The sequence below is a fragment of the Mya arenaria genome, chromosome 11, assembly GCF_026914265.1.
Source record: "Mya arenaria isolate MELC-2E11 chromosome 11, ASM2691426v1".
Lineage (NCBI taxonomy): Eukaryota > Metazoa > Mollusca > Bivalvia > Myida > Myidae > Mya > Mya arenaria.
Window position 1 is genome coordinate 8,250,321 of NC_069132.1, and position 19,474 is coordinate 8,269,794.

The 19,474-nt window shown below is 38.5% G+C and overlaps 1 protein-coding gene across 6 annotated transcripts; it reads right to left on the reverse strand.

Annotated features, from left to right (window-relative positions):
• Nucleotides 1–574: 574 nt before the first annotated feature.
• LOC128209028 (uncharacterized) lies at nucleotides 575–18,253 on the reverse strand. 6 transcript variants are annotated; one of them, XM_052912830.1, is made up of 8 exons: nucleotides 17,835–18,253; nucleotides 10,011–10,203; nucleotides 7,235–7,261; nucleotides 6,329–6,549; nucleotides 5,842–5,933; nucleotides 5,477–5,701; nucleotides 2,687–2,767; nucleotides 575–1,419 (listed from the first exon to the last, which is right to left on the reverse strand). In XM_052912830.1, the coding sequence occupies exons 1-7, from the start codon at nucleotides 17,879–17,881 to the stop codon at nucleotides 2,688–2,690; spliced, it is 885 nt and encodes a 294-aa protein (XP_052768790.1). In that variant the 5' UTR covers nucleotides 17,882–18,253; the 3' UTR covers nucleotides 575–1,419; nucleotide 2,687. The 6 variants fall into 6 exon arrangements, with proteins under 6 accessions (XP_052768790.1, XP_052768794.1, XP_052768796.1 ...); XM_052912834.1 differs by lacking the exon at nucleotides 2,687–2,767 and adding an exon at nucleotides 2,984–3,033 and having other exon boundaries at nucleotides 17,835–18,252; XM_052912836.1 differs by lacking the exon at nucleotides 2,687–2,767 and adding an exon at nucleotides 2,321–2,346 and having other exon boundaries at nucleotides 17,835–18,250.
• Nucleotides 18,254–19,474: the final 1,221 nt, after the last annotated feature.

The window sequence follows — 19,474 nt, forward strand, 5'->3', positions numbered from 1 at the left end:
TTATTTTCATAACTTGAGAGCTTGAGTTGGCAATGTATGTACATGTACATCATGAGATTGAGTGCAATGCTATATGTACAATTACATGGAATATATCCATAGGTATCTCCTGATGTTCCTTGATACCTTATTGCATTATCCACAGCAGTTATTTACAGTTCCACCTTAGTATAATACAAGACATTGATTTAAAGGCCCATAGGAGGCGGTACTGAAGTAATAAAAAAACAAAAACATTCTAAAATAAATTTTGATTCACATGCATAAAAGAGACATGAGAACTGAAATCTATAAATAACCAAAAAAATAATATAAACACTATGAAGCCAGTTACAATTGTCAGCATGATTTGATCCCATGACTGCTGGTTTGCTAGATGAGGCACTGGACCACTGAGGCATTGATATGTTACAGGTACTCTTTGTAATTATGAGCAATACTGTATTATTGTTTAAAAAAACCTTGTTGATTTTACCATTAAAGTGTAACATTCAACACATGTGTCTAGTGGTGTTGCTTCATAATTAAACTTCTTATTTTGAATGGATAATAAATAACGGGTATAACACAAACATTGTTGTTTCTCAAGTTTATTGAGATATTGAGCCATATGACAAATGTCCGACTTCTACTTATAAATACTATTTATAAAATAACAATACAATGGTAATACTTTACGTTCAATACTGCAAAAACTAGACAAAAAAAAAGACAACATGAAAAACCAAGGGAGAGAATGATAGGAAAATACTTGTTTACTTGATCAGTTGGATAATGAGCGGGTCATTTAGCTAAGCTTTATAATAATAAAAATAAGCTTAATAATAATAAAAAAAGTACAAACTTATTTATTTGTTCCTTTTATATATATTCTTTAGTTTTTAAGCAAATTGGAAAACCTGGTTTTGTTTTTATTACAATTGGAAAACCTTTTAACACAAACTTCTTCAAATTTGAAAGTTCATAATGAAATATTTATACAGCAATAAAAATATTATCACAGGTAGTTTATAACAAGTATCTTTATACAATCTTAAATACATGTTTTGACAATAAGGAAGAATAATATCTTCATTACATAGAAATATAAAGACACACATCGCAGTTCAAGACTTCACACAATAATAAAAGTAGAGACATGAAAGGAAACATTCTGATTTTGCTGAAGTATGTTTTGAAGTTTGTTAAAGAAAGCTATTTACCGGCAATTTATATAAACATGACATCTGAGACAATACTTTATTTTGAGTAGATGGGATTTGTTTGACTACAGAGATATGTAAATCAATGTTTTGTTATCTGAACACATTATTTAAACAATTTTTTGCATGGATGTTTGATGTATGGTTTGTCATTATTTGTTGTGTCAGTATCCATTGCCAACTATCCGGGCTCGAAGTCTTGTGGTGGTGCCTCTCACTGGAACAAAAATATGCCACCATATTAACACATACTTATGTGATTATCGGACAGTACTACAGCTGTATAAAAATGTTGCTTTATTTTAATGTAGATAAACAAATATCTATATATTTATAATTTATAAAATGTCACATATCATTTCACATGAGAATTTGAGCCAATTATCATTGATGTTAGACTCTTAAACTGAGCATTTTAACTTTTTTAACATTTGACACAGTTTAATGTTTAAACAAATCAAAAATTATCTTTGTATTATAAAGGCAGACAACAGTAATGTAAAGGCATTTTTGAACAATAATGTAAAGAGTCACAATGCTTTAAAAAAATGTGTTAAACCATAACTAATGTACAGAAATATTCCATCTTATGTACTAAATAACTCAAGAGAATTGTAAGCTTTCTTATGGGGTATATATGTACATATGTATCATTCCCTACACCAATGAAATTATGTTATGCCTTAGATTTATCATTATCAAACCTCTGATGAATGAAAATGGTGTTTCTGGACCTGTACATTAAATAAATCTGTGACACACAAGGCCTTCAAATTGAACTTCAAAAGAGAAGTTATTGATACCTAATGCTTTCACTATTGTATTGGGTTAATTTGAATATAGAGCTGTGATTAATTGTATACGAACGTACATAATGAAACTCTTAAAGCAGTGAAAGGTGAAGCATAGATCTACAAATGATATTATCTCGTTATTATGTGTATGGCAGCTAGATCATGTTAACAGTTTAATACCATAAAGCCACTGAGGGTGATTGATAAATGAAATATAAGACAGAAAAACATGTGAACATGTTTAAGAATAAATTACTAGTATAATAGCCATGAACTTAGAAACTGAATAAAACAGAAAAAATATAGTTACAATTGATAGTATACCTTCTGAACAAATTGCAGTTTTCTTACTGAAATTGTAAGGTATTTGTGCAACATTAAGGCTTGAAAACAACACTCTAAAACATAGCGTCTACTTTCCAAATTGCACAAAAGCAAACAACAAAATGCGACACTGCAATCCTTGATGTGCTTGTACAAACTACTAATAACACTAACATAAAAATGGCCTACTGATACAAATAAGGCCAATAACGTAAATTTTAATTTGTAACATGAAATGTCCAAATATATAGGGACGAGCCTCAATCCTTGGTCCAAGCACTTTCTGGCCAGTTGAACGTGTGTGCGCTTATTAATGCCTTTTTATCTAGCCTGAAACAAACGTCTGGCAGCTTAAATGACAGTAACCTTAGGCCGGAAGTGGATGCAGCGACTCCCCCTGGAGGCCCATCCAGCGGCTCCTAGCGCCGAACGAATACTTTGCAGAATCTAAGAAGCACAATTGATGTGCATATATTAACAACCTTACGTAACATAATGTGCCTATGGAATTACATGTGGCGTCCTATATGGAAACAGGTGACAAATACATGGTTATTATGGTTACACTTTCTAGAAATAAACACGGGCGTGTCAAGAAACAAGCGCTCCCTGAAAACGTATACCACCATCACTCAATCAGACACGTGACATTACAGAAAATACCTTGAGGTGTTTCGATATTTCATTGAGTGAAATAAAGTCCTTCTGACGCCCTTAGGAAAAAAATAATACACAAATGTAGTGATATAGCAGTGTGGTCCGGCTTAGTGAAAAAATACACAAGTGTAGTAATTTTACAGAGTGATCTGGCTAAGTGATTACTTGACACAAATGCAGTGGTATTACAGAATGGTCCGACGATTGTCAGTGTAAATACGTATGTCTCTGTGTCTTTGACTTGTCATACGAATGATTTACACTGAATTCTTAAAAAAAAAACCTCCCCTTCAAAAAAGTAAAGAAATAAAAAAAAACATGGAAAAAAACGTAATTAATATGCGCTGTAAAGAACTTACACATGGCTTAATTCCGTGATCTATATACAGGGCTCATTTCGTGACCTATACAGGTCTACGTTCCGTAACCTATATACAGGGCTACGTTCTGTGACTTGTATACAGGGCTACGTTTCGTGACCTTTATATGGAGCTACGTTCCGTGACCTATAAACAGGGCTACGTTTCGTGACCTATATACAGGGCTACGCTCAGTGACCTATTATTCAGAGCAACGTTCCGTGACCTTTATACAGGGCTACGTTTCGTGACCTATATGCAGGGCTACGTTTCTGTGACCTATATGCAGGGCTACGTTTCGTGACCTATATACAGAGCTACATAACGTAACCATATACAGAGCTACTTTTCCCGACCTTTACATAGGGCTTAGTTTCTGTGGCCTATATGCAGGACTACGTTTCCTGACATATATAGAGCTGCGTTTCGTGACCTTTATGCAGGGCTACGTTACATGACCTATATACAGACTACGGTCCGTGACCTTTATACAGAACTACGTCCATTGACATATATACAGAGCTGTTTTCGTGACCTATATACAGGGTTACGTCCCTTGACTATATACAAACCTTCGCTTCTTGACCTATATACAGAGCTACGCCCCTTGACCTATATACAGGAATACGTATGTGTGCCCGATATGCAGGGCTTTATTTCGTGACCTATATTCAGAGCTACGTTCCGTGACCTTTATACAGGGCTACGCTCAGTGACCTATGTACAGAGCTACGTTCCGTGACCTATATACAGAGCTACGCTCCGTGATCCATATACAAAGCTGCTTTTCGTGACCTACATTCAGGGCTACGTTCCGTGGCCTATATACAACGCTACGTTCCGTGACTTACATACAGAGCTGCTTTTCGCGACCTTTATACAGGGCTACGTTCCGTGACCTATGTACAGAGCTACGTTCCGTGACCTATATATAGAGCAGCGTTCCGTGACCTTAATACAGGGCTACGTTCCCTGACCTATATACAGAGCTGCTTTTCGTGACCTTCATACAGAGCTACGTTCCCTGACCTACGTACAGAGCTACGTTCAGTGAACTATGTACAGAGCTACGTTTCTTGACCTATTTACAGAGCTAGGTTCCCTGACCTATGTACAGAGCTACGTTCAGTGAACTATGTACAGAGCTACGTTCCGTGACCTATGTACAGAGCTACGTTCTGTGACATATGTACAGAGCTACGTTCCTTGAACTATGTACAGAGCTACGTTCCGTGACCTTTATACAGAGCTACGTTCCCTGACCTATGTACAGAGCTACGTTTCGTGACTTATGCACAGAGCTACGTTCCGTGACCTATGTACAGAGCTACGTGTCTGTGGCCTATATACAGAGTTTAGTTCCGTGATCTTTATACATATCGTTTCGTGACCTATATACAGGGTTACGTTCAGTGACTTATTATACAGAGCTACGTTTCGTGACCTATATACAGGGCTACGTTTCGTGACCTTTATAGAGAGCTACGTTTCTTGACCTATTTACAGGGAATCCGTGACCTATCCAGATGTTTATTAAATGTGCAGCTCTAAACATTATGTAAAGCTTTCTACATTAATTGGCCATTGGCCAGTTAGAATTTTGCCAGAATAAACTCAAATATACTGCATGGTGCTCAAAAGGAGAGGCCACAAAACAGTTGTGTCTAACAAGTAAAAAAAGCGAAAGAAAAGTTGAAGTATATAATTTTATAAACATTATTTAGACGATTTTGATATATTATGAAACGTGTTATGTCAAATTGTGTTTTGTAACCTCTCATATGAAAAAACACCTATTCTATAGTAGTTATGAACTAAAGTATGCGATAATAGCGGCGTGGTGCACGAGAAAACCTTACAGGCTAGCACGACAGGGCCGGGGCCTTGCTTCTCTGATGGATGATCCGTCGCCGCGCGAACATTGCGGCTGTGTATAGTGCCATACATTTTCCGTTAAAACCATTTTTTTTCTCCGTAATATAAACAAACATGTATATACCTTAAATATAAACGGCTGTTTACGGGTATAATAAAGAACATATTAACGTTAACATTAAGTACTCTCCTTATTAAATTCCTCGTTCTTTGATAAACTATCGAGGAAGACATATTTAAGGATGCACGTACAATTAATACTTACAGTCTATAGGCTTCGGCTCCTGGTACCAATACTTGAAGCCGCCCTTTGCGTGGGAGTTGAACTTGTTCATGTATGTGGCTGAGCGGGGAGCCAGCACCTTACGCGTCTGTGGGACGCCGCCGCCATAGCTGGGGATCGTCGGGCGGTAGGCGGTATACGTCGCCTGAGGGGCCGTGCCTTTGTTCCACGGCGGGAAATACACGTTGTCCTCCTCCTTAACCGTTCCTATGGAGGAACAAAACATTGAAATGTATCTTGCACTTATCGACGTCAATATTTGGGCGTTCATTGCAAAACTATGATATTTTTAAGGTTCTACGTATTATGTGTGACACATGCTTTTCAAGCAATACCACCGAATTTACCGTCTATAAATGCGAGCTGCGAGCCCGTGTTGGCGATACAAGCCCTCACGTGACGCCACACACCACCAGCTCTACCGTATCTGTTCAGGTTCCTGAAGAAGATCAACATATGAATCAGCTGCAGATGTTGAATAGATACGTATCTTTATTTCCATTTCATTTGTAACAACAAACAACAACCGTATTAAACTGACGTACGCTTCCACTTACGGTGACAAATCTGAATGTGACATAGGACGATGTTCGAAGGTGCCAAACGTAAGACTAAAACATTATACAAGGACTGCAAACATTACATATTGTTTTATGGTTCCCGCCGTTTACAAGCTTTTGTTTTATGGTTCCCGCCGTTTACAAGCTTTTGTTTTATGGTTCCCGCCGTTTACAAACTTTATGGCGACACTGGGGTTACGTCCACCCCATGAATGTCAAGCCTCAGACATTATACAACTATGTAGAACAAGCCAGTGTAAATATGTAAACTTACAGATTGTTTGCCTGTTCCTGGCTCTTCCAGAGGCGATGGTAGTACTGCCTGGTGATGGGGTCCATGTCTGACCCCGGGAGCGACCCTTGCAGACTCATGTACGGCTGGGTGTGGCTCCGCTCCAGGAGGCGCTGCACAGGGGAAGTGGGGCGCCCACCCTGGTTTGGGATCGCGTAGTTGTACTGGGTCTCACTGGGCACTGGGCGTATCTTCTTCTCCGTCTGTTTTGAGCGAGAGATGAGAATGTTACTGTTAATCCTTAGCGACAACCGAGAAATCTTAGAGGCAGATAGGTAATAGGCATCGGAAAAAGCGCAACAGCATTGTCATTTTTTTTGCTTTTGACGAAGAAATACAATTCCGCTATGTGCAGTTAACAAGAAGCAAAAGAAATTTATCTACATAGTTATCAACAGTTTTCTTAATAAGACAATCTAGTATTGTCTACCAAAATTCGTAATTTCAGTACTGTTGCCGTGTTTATTAAGTTATTAATCAAGTCTTACATCACAAACATAATCCAGACTAGCCATCACCGTGTTTTTATTAGGCACTTATAACAATCCACTCGGCACACACGTTCTGCACAAAACACATACAACTAAACAGGCCTCAACTAAACACATAATGCATTTTAATAGATTAGTATTTTTTAAATGTATTATTCAGGTATATCTACAGCAACATACTCTATAGTAACGAATATCAATTTAGACATTACATGTTAAATAATATGTCAAAATTTAATGATTATTTGAGAAAAAGAACGGTTTTAAATGTTTTAATTGTACACATATATCTAATTAACTGAATATATTTTTTTATTTCGCTCAATGTTGTGGAAAAGACGAAAGCTAAGAAATCCACCACCTAAAGCAAGAGCCAAGCTACCTAGTCACCACTTACATGTATAGGCGGTGTGTTGTAAAAGTCCTTGAAAAACATAACATTTCTGTGTTCAAAGAAATTTTATCAATGGTGTTTAACTATTTAATGAAAGAGCTACGTATCTTCATAGCCGGTTGTTAGTACAATACATATGGAAATAATTGGTCTATAAAACCATTGCTTTTAAAGGGACTGTACACCTTAGTTGGACTAATTTATTTTAGCTCGATTGCGACGAAAGCTGAGCTAATAGAGTCACTCTCGGGTCCGTTTCATGGGCAGAAACCAGTACTGGTGTCCTTGTGAGAGACAATGAGAAAGTATTCCTGGTGGGGATCGAACCCACAACCTCTTGTTACAACCTATACCACTAGACCACTCTCACCCCTAACGTTTGTCGAGTTCCCTAAACCAACAGAGCTTCTTCTAAGGCCCTCTAAAAAGTTCATATACATCTTCAAAAAAAAAGGTAGGTAGTCGGCATAACTGTTTTCTAATTTTGTTTGAGAACCAGGATTCTGTACCAAACCGTCCTATATCAAGGTATATTACTATTGTAGAAAATTTAAAGTATAAAGTGGTCAAAATTTCAAATCAAAAATACACCTTTTTAGGAAATTACGAAAAATTCGACACTACGGCATGAAAGGAGTATGGTGACGGGAGAAAAAAGGGTCGGTCAGGTAGGTGAAAAAAACAACAACGCCTAATACTAATTCTACACAAAAGTTTGCATATTTTAAATAAAGAACGACATTCAATCACCTGCAAATTGTAATATGTCCGAATTCCATATTGGGTGCAGCATTTTCATTCATATTGATCTCTATGCTATTTATAATAATTGTTTGAGAGAAATTCTTCTCCAAGCAATTTGAATCAATTCCGTTGTGGTTATGTTTATTGCCTACCCGACACGAAATGTAATCTTACTTGGTGAGACATCAACTGTTCATTAGCCAGGAGATATTGCCGCTTTATTTCCAGGGATAACGAACTTATATTAATGACGATCTTTGTTGCTGTTTAATGTTTTGTTTGAATTAGAATGGAAAGGGTGTCATCATTTAGAATTAACAACATGATCAATGTAATCGATATGTTGTCATAGAAACGTAATTGCCCGTCTTACCAGACAAACCGTATGTCAACTAGATAATAAAAGTTAATACCAAAACACCGGGAACGTATTTAACATGCTCGCAATGTCAATTTGCCTTAATTGTCAGTGTCCGTCATTGCTTTTATTAACAACATGCGGCAATCATTGCTTTATCAAAATCCATCATTGGCTTTATTGCCAAAGGCCATAATTGCCTTTTTGTCAAAGTATGTCATTTGCATATTTATTCAAAGTCCGTGACATTGCTTTTTTGCCTTGCTATTCTTGTATCTCATTGCCTTTATTGTCGAAAATCGATATTGCGCATTCCGTCATTGCCTTTATTGTCAAAGAACAAATGTATGCCATTGCCTTTAGTGGCAAAGTTCATCATTGCTTTATTATCAAAATCCAGCATTGACTTTATTGCCAAAGGCCTTTATGTCAAAGTATGTCATTTGTCTTTACTGTAAAAGTCCGTCGTTGCCTTTGTTGCCAAAGTCCGTCATTGCATTAATTGTCTGTCATTGCATATATATATATATATATATATATATATATATATATATATATATATATATATATAGTCAAAGTCCGCAATTGCCCTATTATTCAAAACTCCGTCATTGCCATTCTTGTCAAAGTATCGTATTGCCTTTATTTTCGAAGTTCGATATTGCCCTTATTGTCCAAGTCCGTCATTGCCTTTATTGTCAATGTCCGTCATTTCCTTTATTGTCAAAGTCCATCATTTCATTTATTGTCAAAGACCGGCATTGGTGTTAAAGTCAGCCAATGCTTTCAAAGTCCATCGTCGCTATTATTGTCAGTTGTTTCTTCATTGCATCAATAGACAAAGTCCTTTTTCATTATCATGAATACACTTTTTCAGTTTCGCCATTGCATCTACTGTCAAGGTCATGCATAATTTTCATCTTCCTTTGTTTTCTTTAACCTTCGTTTGTTGTCAAAGTTTATAGCTCTGTTATTTTGGTTTTGATTTTCCAAAATTCGGCCGAATTTTCGTAGCGCCACAATATGTTGAACGAGTATATATGACATGGTCGGGATCGTGCCATGGAACATATTTTGTTGGCTACTAAATTCGTATGGTAGGCTATGTTGTATATACAACGTCGCTACAAATACGGCGTAACTGTATACAAAACTTGGATTAACTACTGGAAGGATGACATTCAAGGTTGCATGCATAGATAGATGTATGGTTATATGGTTCTAAAGGATTTCCTGTAAATACAATCACTACTTGGATCGTTTCCCAGACATGCACACTAACCTTTTTATCCATTGCAAACTATATAAAAAATGAATAGAAAGATGCCTTTTATTTCACTTCTATCACGGTTCTTTCATGTTCATTTATCTTACCGTTAACATTAATTTTACCAGTACACTTTGTTGTTCGTTCGAAAGAATGTCCACTGTGTATATTGTGTTTGTTATGAAATACGGAATATCTTGGTACATTTCTTAACTTGTTTGTTCTTGTTCAAAATTGTACAATGTATATATTTCTCTGCATGCATGTACAAACATTCAGGAGTTTTTAAGCAGGATATACGTTTAAAGTATTCGTCAAGCTCAAAGACGACTACATGTATGTTTATAAACTATGTAAGTGTCATAAAGCATGTTCATATTCAAATACAGTTAAACACATCATAACAGTACCTGTACGCCGACGTTCATCCTGGACTTGGGCCGACTTGGCGAGAGGGTCCGCGACCCGGGGCGGCAGGAAGTGGCGCGGGCCGTCCGCTGAAGGCCGTTATGGGGTGTCTGTGGTGTGAGGCGACCGTCAAGCGGCTGGGGAGTAAATACGCCCTCTATAGGATAGGAGTCGAGTACCTCGTCTTCGTCGTAGCTGGAAAGAAGGGAGAGTCATGTAGGCTTATCAGCGCATATTGTGTCACGACTCGTGACGTTGTCAAGTATTTTGTTGAATTTAAGGAATCAAGGATGCATGTATTGATCGTGACAGCATATTAATGTTCCATTTTATCTCAAGTTTACGAAATCTAATTTGCGTATATGACATACTCTGTTACGGTGGGAGCAAACATTCAACTTTGCATTGCAGACAGTCAGCTTTATTTTTTAAATAAATATTTATATATGTATACATGAAATACATGCGAAATAGGCCATTCCGTGTGGAGTTAAACATATTTCTTATTTTTGTCGTTTTATTTTGCATTTGTTTTTTTCAATTTTAGCACTGATTATGTAACTGTCCAGTACAAGTGTATCACTAATTTGTATGTTATCAAGTGTGTATAGAAGTATTTGCCCTTGGCTGCCTAGTGCAGTTAAGCCTACATGCCCAACGGGTCGTGGGTTTTTGTCCCATAAAAGTTCAGTACTGGTTTCTCCGCGATTGATTCGCTGTCATTACCGTCGAGATTAAATGGAATTAACGATATAAAATTCCTGTATAAATGAAATTTCATTTCCTGAATTACATAAACTATAAATAACACAAAGCTAATATTGTTTTATATATCAAATTTAATTTTCAAATAGTCGTATCGTTGCCCGATCACTGAGGTGTTGCAGAAGTTCAATGCTAATCTGAACACGGTTTAACTGATATATTTTGTTTATCGTATACAAATAATTACTTTAACTTATCTTACAGATAGCATTGGAGCAATAGGTGTGCTGACAATTATTTGAAAATAGATATAAGCCTTATAAGCTCTGATTAAAATATTCAGCCAATTGTATAAATCTTGGATAAGTTGCCCAGAGGTTATCTTGAGCCTACCTTGCACATTGAAATCAGTTGATTGGATAAACGCAATAAATGGAAAAAAATATTGACCAATCAATAAACGGTTAAAAGTGACCAAATCATATAGTACTCGTATAACCAGTTTTAGAACATTTACATGCATCACGCCGATGGGGACAACAAAGCCTCTATCCAGTAACAAACCTGTTTATGCACATGCGTTTAAACTTAAGTTCATTGCTGAAAATTTCAGAACTTGCACTAACTTGACACATGCGGTTTCCTTCAAAAGATTTTATTTAAAACCACACAAAGCCAAACATCTTCAAAACTTTTTTTTTTAAATAAACATGCACGAGTGAATATATTATAAGATCTGCTTTACAAATATATCGTATAAGCGGTTCTTTAATGCCGAACATCGCTATCTTTGAACGAGTGATTAAGTCAGCAATAATGTGTAACCAGCTAAGGAACGCTAAGCTAAGATAGTTTGTTGAAGTAATCCAAGAAAATCCATATGAAAACATTGCTGAAGCCATCAGACAGCTTAAGAGTATAGTGTTGACACAATACCATCAAAATATGAAAGTATATGACCAAGGACTGAATAGAACAAAGTACAAACAGCAACGAGCATGACAAAGGGCTGTATAGGGCAAAGAACATAACTAAGGGCTGTATAGAGCAAAGAGCATGACTAAGGGCTGTATAGAGCAAATAACATGACTAAGGGCTGTATAGAGCAAAGCGCATGACTAAGGGCTGTATAGAGCAAAGCGCATGACTAAGGGCTGTATAGAGCAAAGCGCATGACTAAGGGCTGTATAGAGCAAAGAACATAACTTAGGGTTGTATATAGCAAAGCGCATGACTAAGGGCTGTATAGAGCAAATAACATGACTAAGGGCTGTATAGAGCAAAGAACATGACAAAGGGCTGTATAGAGCAAAGAGCATAACTAAGGGCTGTATAGAGCAAAGTGCATGACTAAGGGCTGTATAGAGCAAATAACATGACAAAGGGCTGTATAGAGCAAAGAACATGATAAAGAGCATAACTAAGGGCTGTATAGAGCAAAGGGCATGACAAAGAGCTGTATAGAGCAAAGAACATGACTAAGGGCTGTAAAGAGCAAAGAACATGACTAAGGGCTGTATAGAGCAAAGAACATGACAAAGGGCTGTATAGAGCAAAGAACATGACTAAGGGCTGTATAGAGCAAAGCGCATGACTAAGGGCTGTATAGAGCAAAGAACATGACTAAGGGCTGTATAGAGCAAAGCGCATGACAAAGGGCTGTATAGAGCAAAGAACATGACTAAGGGCTGTTTAGAGCAAAGAACATGATAAAGGGCTGTATAGAGCAAAAAACATGCCTAAAGGCTGTATAGAGCAAAGAGCATGACAAAGGGCTGTATAGAGCAAAGAACATGATAAAGAGCATAACTAATGGCTGTATAGAGCAAAGGGTATGACAAAGAGCTGTATAGAGCAAAGAACATGACTAAGGGCTGTATAGAGCAAAGAACATGACAAAGGGCTGTATAGAGCAAAGAACATGACAAAGGGCTGAATAGAGCAAAGAACATGACTAAGGGCTGTATAGAGCAAAGCGCATGACTAAGGGCTGTATAGAGCAAAGAACATGACTAAGGGCTGTATAGAGCAAAGCGCATGACTAAGGGCTGTATAGAGCAAAGAACATGACTAAGGGCTGTATAGAGCAAAGCGCAAGACAAAGGGCTGTATAGAGCAAAGAGCATGACTAAGGGCTGTATAGAGCAAAGAACAGGAATAAGGGCTGTATAGAGCAAAGCGCATGACTAAGGGCTGTATAGAGCAAAGAACATGACTAAGGGCTGTATAGAGCAAAGCGCATGACTAAGGGCTGTATAGAGCAAAGAACATGATAAAGGGCTGTATAGAGCAAAAAACATGACTAAGGGCTGTATAGAGCAAAGAGCATGACAAAGGGCTGTATAGAGCAAAGAACATGATAAAGAGCATAACTAGGGGCTATATAGAGCAAAGGGCATGACAAAGAGCTGTGTAGAGCAAAGAACATGATAAAGGTTTGTATAGAGCAAAGAACATGACAAAGGGCTGTATAGAGCAAAGAGCATGACAAAGGGCTGTATAGAGCAAAGTACATGACTAAGGGCCGTATAGAGCATTGAGCATGACAAAGGGCTGTATAGAGCAAAGTACATGACTAAGGGCTGTATAGAGCAAAGTATATGACTAAGCGCTGTATAGAGCAAAGAACATGACTAAGGGCTGTATATAGCAAAGAACATGACAAAGTGCTGTATAGAGCAAAGAACATGACTAAGGGCTGTATAGAGCAAAGCGCATGACAAAGGGCTGTATAGAGCAAAGAGCATGACTAAGGACTGTATAGAGCAAAGAACATGACAAAGGGCTGTATGAAGCAGAGTAAATTACCAATGGCTGTATAGAGCAAAGAGCATGACATAGGGCTGTATAGAGCAAAGTGCATGACCAAGGGGTTTTATAGAGCAAAGGACACGACGAAGAACTGTACATAAAAAGGAAAGTGATGAGCGATGAACTGTACATAAAGAGGAAAGTGATGGGCGAAGAACATGAACAAGAACCAAGTAGTGTAACAGTCAGGGTACAGAGTGTTCTTTATAGACTGTTGTTATAGAGGCGACAGTAGCTGACTGGTGTTATAGAGGCGACAGTAGCTTACTGGTGTTATAGAGGCGACAGTAGCTTACTGGTGTCATAGAGGCGACAGTAGCTTACTGGTGTCATAGAGACGACATTAGCTGGCTGGTGTCATAGAGACGACAGTATCTGACTGGTGTTATAGAGACGACAGAAGCTGACTGGTGTCATAGAGACGACAGTATCTGACTGGTGTCATAGAGGCAACATTAACTGACTGGTGTTATAGAGGCGACAGTAGCTGACTGGTGTTATAGAGGCGACAGTAGCTGGCTGGTGTTATAGAGGCGACAGTAGCTGACTGGCGTTATAGAGACGACAGTAGCTGACTGGCGTTATAGAGACGACAGTAGCTGACTGGCGTTATAGAGACGACAGTAGCTGACTGGCGTTATAGAGACGACAGTAGCTGACTGGCGTTATAGAGACGACAGTAGCTGACTGGCGTTATAGAGACGACAGTAGCTGACTGGCGTTATAGAGACGACAGTAGCTGACTGGCGTTATAGAGACGACAGAAGCTGACTGGCGTTATAGAGACGACAGTAGCTGACTGGCGTTATAGAGACGACAGTAGCTGACTGGTGTCATAGAAACGACAGTAGCTCTACAACCATTATGCGTATGTTTACGTGTGCGTGTTTGGTAGTTACCACATGCTATTACGTAAAGGATTCGATAACATAAATACTATTAAACTATTAAATAGTGACCTACGATTTACGAGTCAAAGAAAATGTCAACAAGCCTTACCTTTGAATGATTGTGTTAACTTATTGTTGACTTTAATCCCTTCATCCCACACTTTCAAAAGTTAATCGTATAATAGCCGGATTAATTACGGTAAATGACTCTTTGACAATAATAACATGAATAAGCCGAACTTTTTCATGAACGACCATGTAATAAAACTACAATAAAGACAAAGAGTTTTGTAGGTCTGTAAACATTTTATGTAATACAGTCTCAGTTCTTCCGATCATCCGCCCAGATTCGCGTTTATTAATTGACATTTGGGCACAGCTTCCAATATACACAATACAAGATCAAAGGTGATATTCTTATTTATTATGTTTACTACGAATACTATTCAGATAATCATCGATCCTTACGATCTTTGCATTGATATGAGTGGTATTAAGAATAAAGCATTTTTTGAATAAAGCATTTTGTTTTAACTTTAAATAGAACGGGTATGACAGCACCAGTAATTTATGATTTAATTGATTAGCATGGTGTGTGAAGTTAGTATGAATGGCATTGGCTCGTTTGGCCGAGTTATGGTGCTATACCTTCTTATTTATTATGTTTACTACGAATACTATTCAGATAATCATCGATCCTTACGATCTTTGCATTGATATGAGTGGTATTAAGAATAAAGCATTTTTGAATAAAGCATTTTGTTTTAACTTTAAATAGAACGGGTATGACAGCACCAGTAATTTATGATTTAATTGATTAGCATGGTGTGTGAAGTTAGTATGAATGGCATTTGCTCGTTTGGCCGAGTAATGGTGCTATACCTGCATTACTAAAGGCCAGACACTAGATCACTAACCCTACAATACATCATCACCCTATCTCCATCCCTCCCCGCGCCAAATAGATTCCTCTAACCGGTACCTCTCCGTAGACGGTGGCTATTAACCCTTATACTCCACCGTCACCCTATCTCCATCCCTCCCCGCGCCAAATATATTCCTCTAACCGGTACCTCTCCGTAGACAGTGGCTAGTAACCCTTATACTCCACCGTCACCCTATCTCCATCCCTCCCCGTGCCAAATAGATTCCTCTAACCGGTACCACTCCCTAGACAGTGGCTAGTCACCCTTATACTCCACCGTCACCCTATCTCCATCCCTCTCCGCGCCAAATAGATTCCTCTAACCGGTACCACTCACTAGACAGTGGCTAGTCACCCTTATACTCCACGGTCACCCTATCTCCATCCCTCCCGGCCAAGTAGATCCCTCTAACCGGTACCACTCCCTAGACAGTGGCTAGTAACCCTTATACTCCACCGTCACCCTATCTCCATCCCTCCCCGCGCCAAATAGATTCCTCTAACCGGTACCTCTCAGTAGACGGTGGCTATTAACCCTTATACTCCACCGTCACTCTATCTCCCTCCCTCCCCGCGCCAAATAGATCCCTCTAACCGGTACCACTCCCTAGACAGTGGCTAGTAACCCTTATACTCCACCGTCACCCTATCTCCACCCCTCCCCGCGCCAAATAGATTCCTCTAACCGGTACCTCTCCGTAGACGGTGGCTATTAACCCTTATACTCCACCGTCACCCTATCTCCATCCCTCCCCGCGCCAAATAGATTCCTCTAACCGGTACCACTCCCTAGACAGTGGCTAGTCACCCTTATACTCCACGGTCACCCTATATCCAGCCCTCCCGGCCAAGTAGATCCATCTAACCGGTACCACTCCCTAGACAGTGGCTAGTCACCCTTATACTCCACCGTCATCCTATCTCCATCCCTCCCGGCCAAGTAGATCCCTCTAACCGGTACCACTCCCTAGACAGTGGCTAGTCACCCTTATACTCCACGGTCACCCTATATCCAGCCCTCCCGGCCAAGTAGATCCATCTAACCGGTACCACTCCCTAGACAGTGGCTAGTCACCCTTATACTCCACGGTCACCCTATCTCCATCCCTCCCGGCCAAGTAGATCCCTCTAACCGGTACCACTCCCTAGACAGTGGCTAGTAACCCTTATACTCCACGGTCACCCTATATCCAGCCCTCCCGGCCAAGTAGATCCATCTAACCGGTACCACTTCCTAGACAGTGGCTATTAACCCTTATACTCCACCGTCAACCTATCCCCAGCCCTACCGACCATGTAGATCCCTATTACGGGTACCACTCCTTAGACTACCGCCAGTAACCCCTACACTTCATCATCACAATACCGCTACCCCTTCCCTGCCTAGAGGGCCCCCGGACCAGAAGTCGTGGCCACCCTAACCCTCCCACAAAAAAACCAATATTCTTAATTCCTATGGTATTCCTTGCAATTTGCAAAGCACACATAACACGTCTACGTTGAATATATCTAGTAGGTCAATTGTAATTTAATATTCAGTGCTAATGAATTACGTAATTGCAGAATTTATTTTATATGTTCTAATCCAATCTATCTGTTTAACTAAAGTATTGACTTAACATATTGATTACGGGTAAGTTGAAACTCTATTTTTATAGAATTTGTAAAGCAAACATTTAAATTACTACTCAAATACTGCAGAATGCTGTATATTTCAATCAATAAGATTATCTCTCGACATCGAAACTGAATAGTTGTCCTTGCACTTCAAGGCACCTTGGTAACTTCAAAAGTCTGTGAGGATATCTTTTAAGAAAATTAAAAATTAAATTGTCACGTGTTTTTATAATGAAACATTCGTTCCAAATTTAAAACCAAATCATTAGGATTGCAATCAAGATATGATTATAAATTGATTTCCAAATTAGCAAACGGCTTCCCTCAGAGGTATTTCAGAAGTCCTTACTGTAAATTAGTTGAACTATTATTATGTACAGACAAAAGGTCACCAGCGGTCGGGCTTACTGTTCCACGAAGCTATTAAGAATAGTTGGCCATCAAGCGCATAATATTAACGTTCACATACTTTTTAAACGCACAAATCACATTTGATCAAAGAAAGGAACATACTTATTTTAATTATGAAGTAGAATGAACCCGTTATTACTGTAAATATTGTTATTTTTTAACTACCGAAGAATATTTATTGCAATCATAAATGTTCTAGGAGAAGGAACGCTGTTGGGTAATGAGGCAAGAACTCTTTAGGGAACGTCCATAAACATACTCATTTATTTAAGATACAGGAGTACTTTAAGCTGATATATAATCACTCTCGGCTCTGTTCCCTGAGCGAGCAGGCGGCCAATAAATACCCCTCGTGCTCCTGGTGGGACTCAAACCCACGACCTCCTGGGTGAGAGGTGAACACAGTATATGCTATACTATTGTACCGCTTTTACTAAAATTCGGCCACTACGTTGGTCAGTACTTACTCTCTATATACGTCGTACGACGTGTAGGCTCTCTGTATGCCAGGCATGATGGTCCACGTCAGGAGCTCCCACGGGATTGAGATACGTTACACGTGTATTAGATTACTTTCAAAGCACTGGCATTTGTCATAATTTTTAAATGTTAACACTCGAAAAATTGATTCCTGTCCTAATCATTCCATCCTCCCAGTGAACTCGGTTAAACTTGTATCCAGGGTTTTAAATGCTCGCTTTCTATTTTCGATTGCACCCAGACAGGTTCTATTATCAGCAAATAAATGCCTTTGCTCCCGTTTCTAATGCTAAAAGCGACGAACCTTATTTGAATACGCAATACAAACAAATTTCAACCATTAACTTTCAATAAATTATGAATGGCTTTATATATTGGAATAGATATTCCTTTCATAGAGTGCTGTAAAAAGGTACACTGAAGTATACACATTATAGAAATAATCTACCAGAGAATCGAAAATAATCCAAACTCGATTTTTAATTTTAGGGTATTAATTGTCCAATACAACCTATAGAATTCACTGACTTATTTTAATTGTCCAATTTTGCATTCAATAAAGACAGGCACAAAGAATAATTTTTCAATAAAATAAATGTAAAATCCATTTTAAAAATCAGGAAACCGAAGTTTTTCCTTCAATAAATAAATATAATTTTCTATTTCCGTTGGAAAGTTGAAAGATCTTTTATGTATCCTTCTATTCTTTTTTTTAGCCTTAAAACATCTGCTTACCATTGGCTCCCGCGGGGAGCATAGAAAACATCTTAAGTCATTTCCTAACTTAATTCGATTCGTTTAAGTTTTCAAAGTCAAATTAAAATAAATATATAACCATTTTTAACATTAAAGTATGTTGCTGTGTTTTCAATACGATCAAAGAAAATAATGTATTTGGGAAATTCTTTTGTTTTATTTCATATGACTAAAGAGATGCCAAAGTAAGGAAAGTAACTTAAGTCATGAAATGGCTTAAGAAGTTTTATGAATACCGCTCCAGTGCTTATGATTTCCTCGTGACTTAGTCGTCAGTACTAAAATGTATTTATCTTTCCGTGTGCTATATAGCCCGTGCATAAACCCCACGTGCAGATGCGTACTCAACAAATGCCATGACTTTACGAACGGTAACCATGGTAACGTAGTTGCGACAATTCCTCATAATCATACAGTCTCGATCATGGTGAGGTAGTTGAGACAGATCCTCATGATCATACAGTCTCGATCATGGTGAGGTAGTTGAGACAGATCCTCATGATCATACATTCTCGATCATGGTGAGGTATTTGAGGCAGATCCTCATGATCATACAGTCTCGATCATAGTAAGGAAGTTGAGACAGATCCTCATGATCATACAATCTCGATCATAGTAAGGAAGTTGAGACAGATCCTCATGATCATACAGTCTCGATCATAGTAAGGTAGTTGAGACAGATCCTCATGATCATACAGTCTCGAGCATGGTGAGGTATTTGAGGCAGATCCTCATGATCATACAGTCTCGATCATAGTAAGGAAGTTGAGACAGATCCTCATGATCATACAGTCTCGATCATAGTAAGGAAGTTGAGACAGATCCTCATGATCATACAGTCTCGATCATAGTAAGGTAGTTGAGACAGATC

Bases quoted from the DNA above. Each gene is read 5' to 3' on its own strand.
- LOC128209028 (XM_052912830.1), bottom strand. From the start codon at position 17,881: ATGCCTGGCATACAGAGAGCCTACACGTCGTACGACGTATATAGAGA. The intron at 6,550-7,234 runs GTAAGTGGTGAC...CGCTCAAAACAG, and splicing joins ACAACACACCGCCTATACAT to ACGGAGAAGAAGATACGCCC. The intron at 2,768-5,476 runs GTAAGTATTAAT...TGTGCTTCTTAG, and splicing joins GGAGCCGAAGCCTATAGACT to ATTCTGCAAAGTATTCGTTC.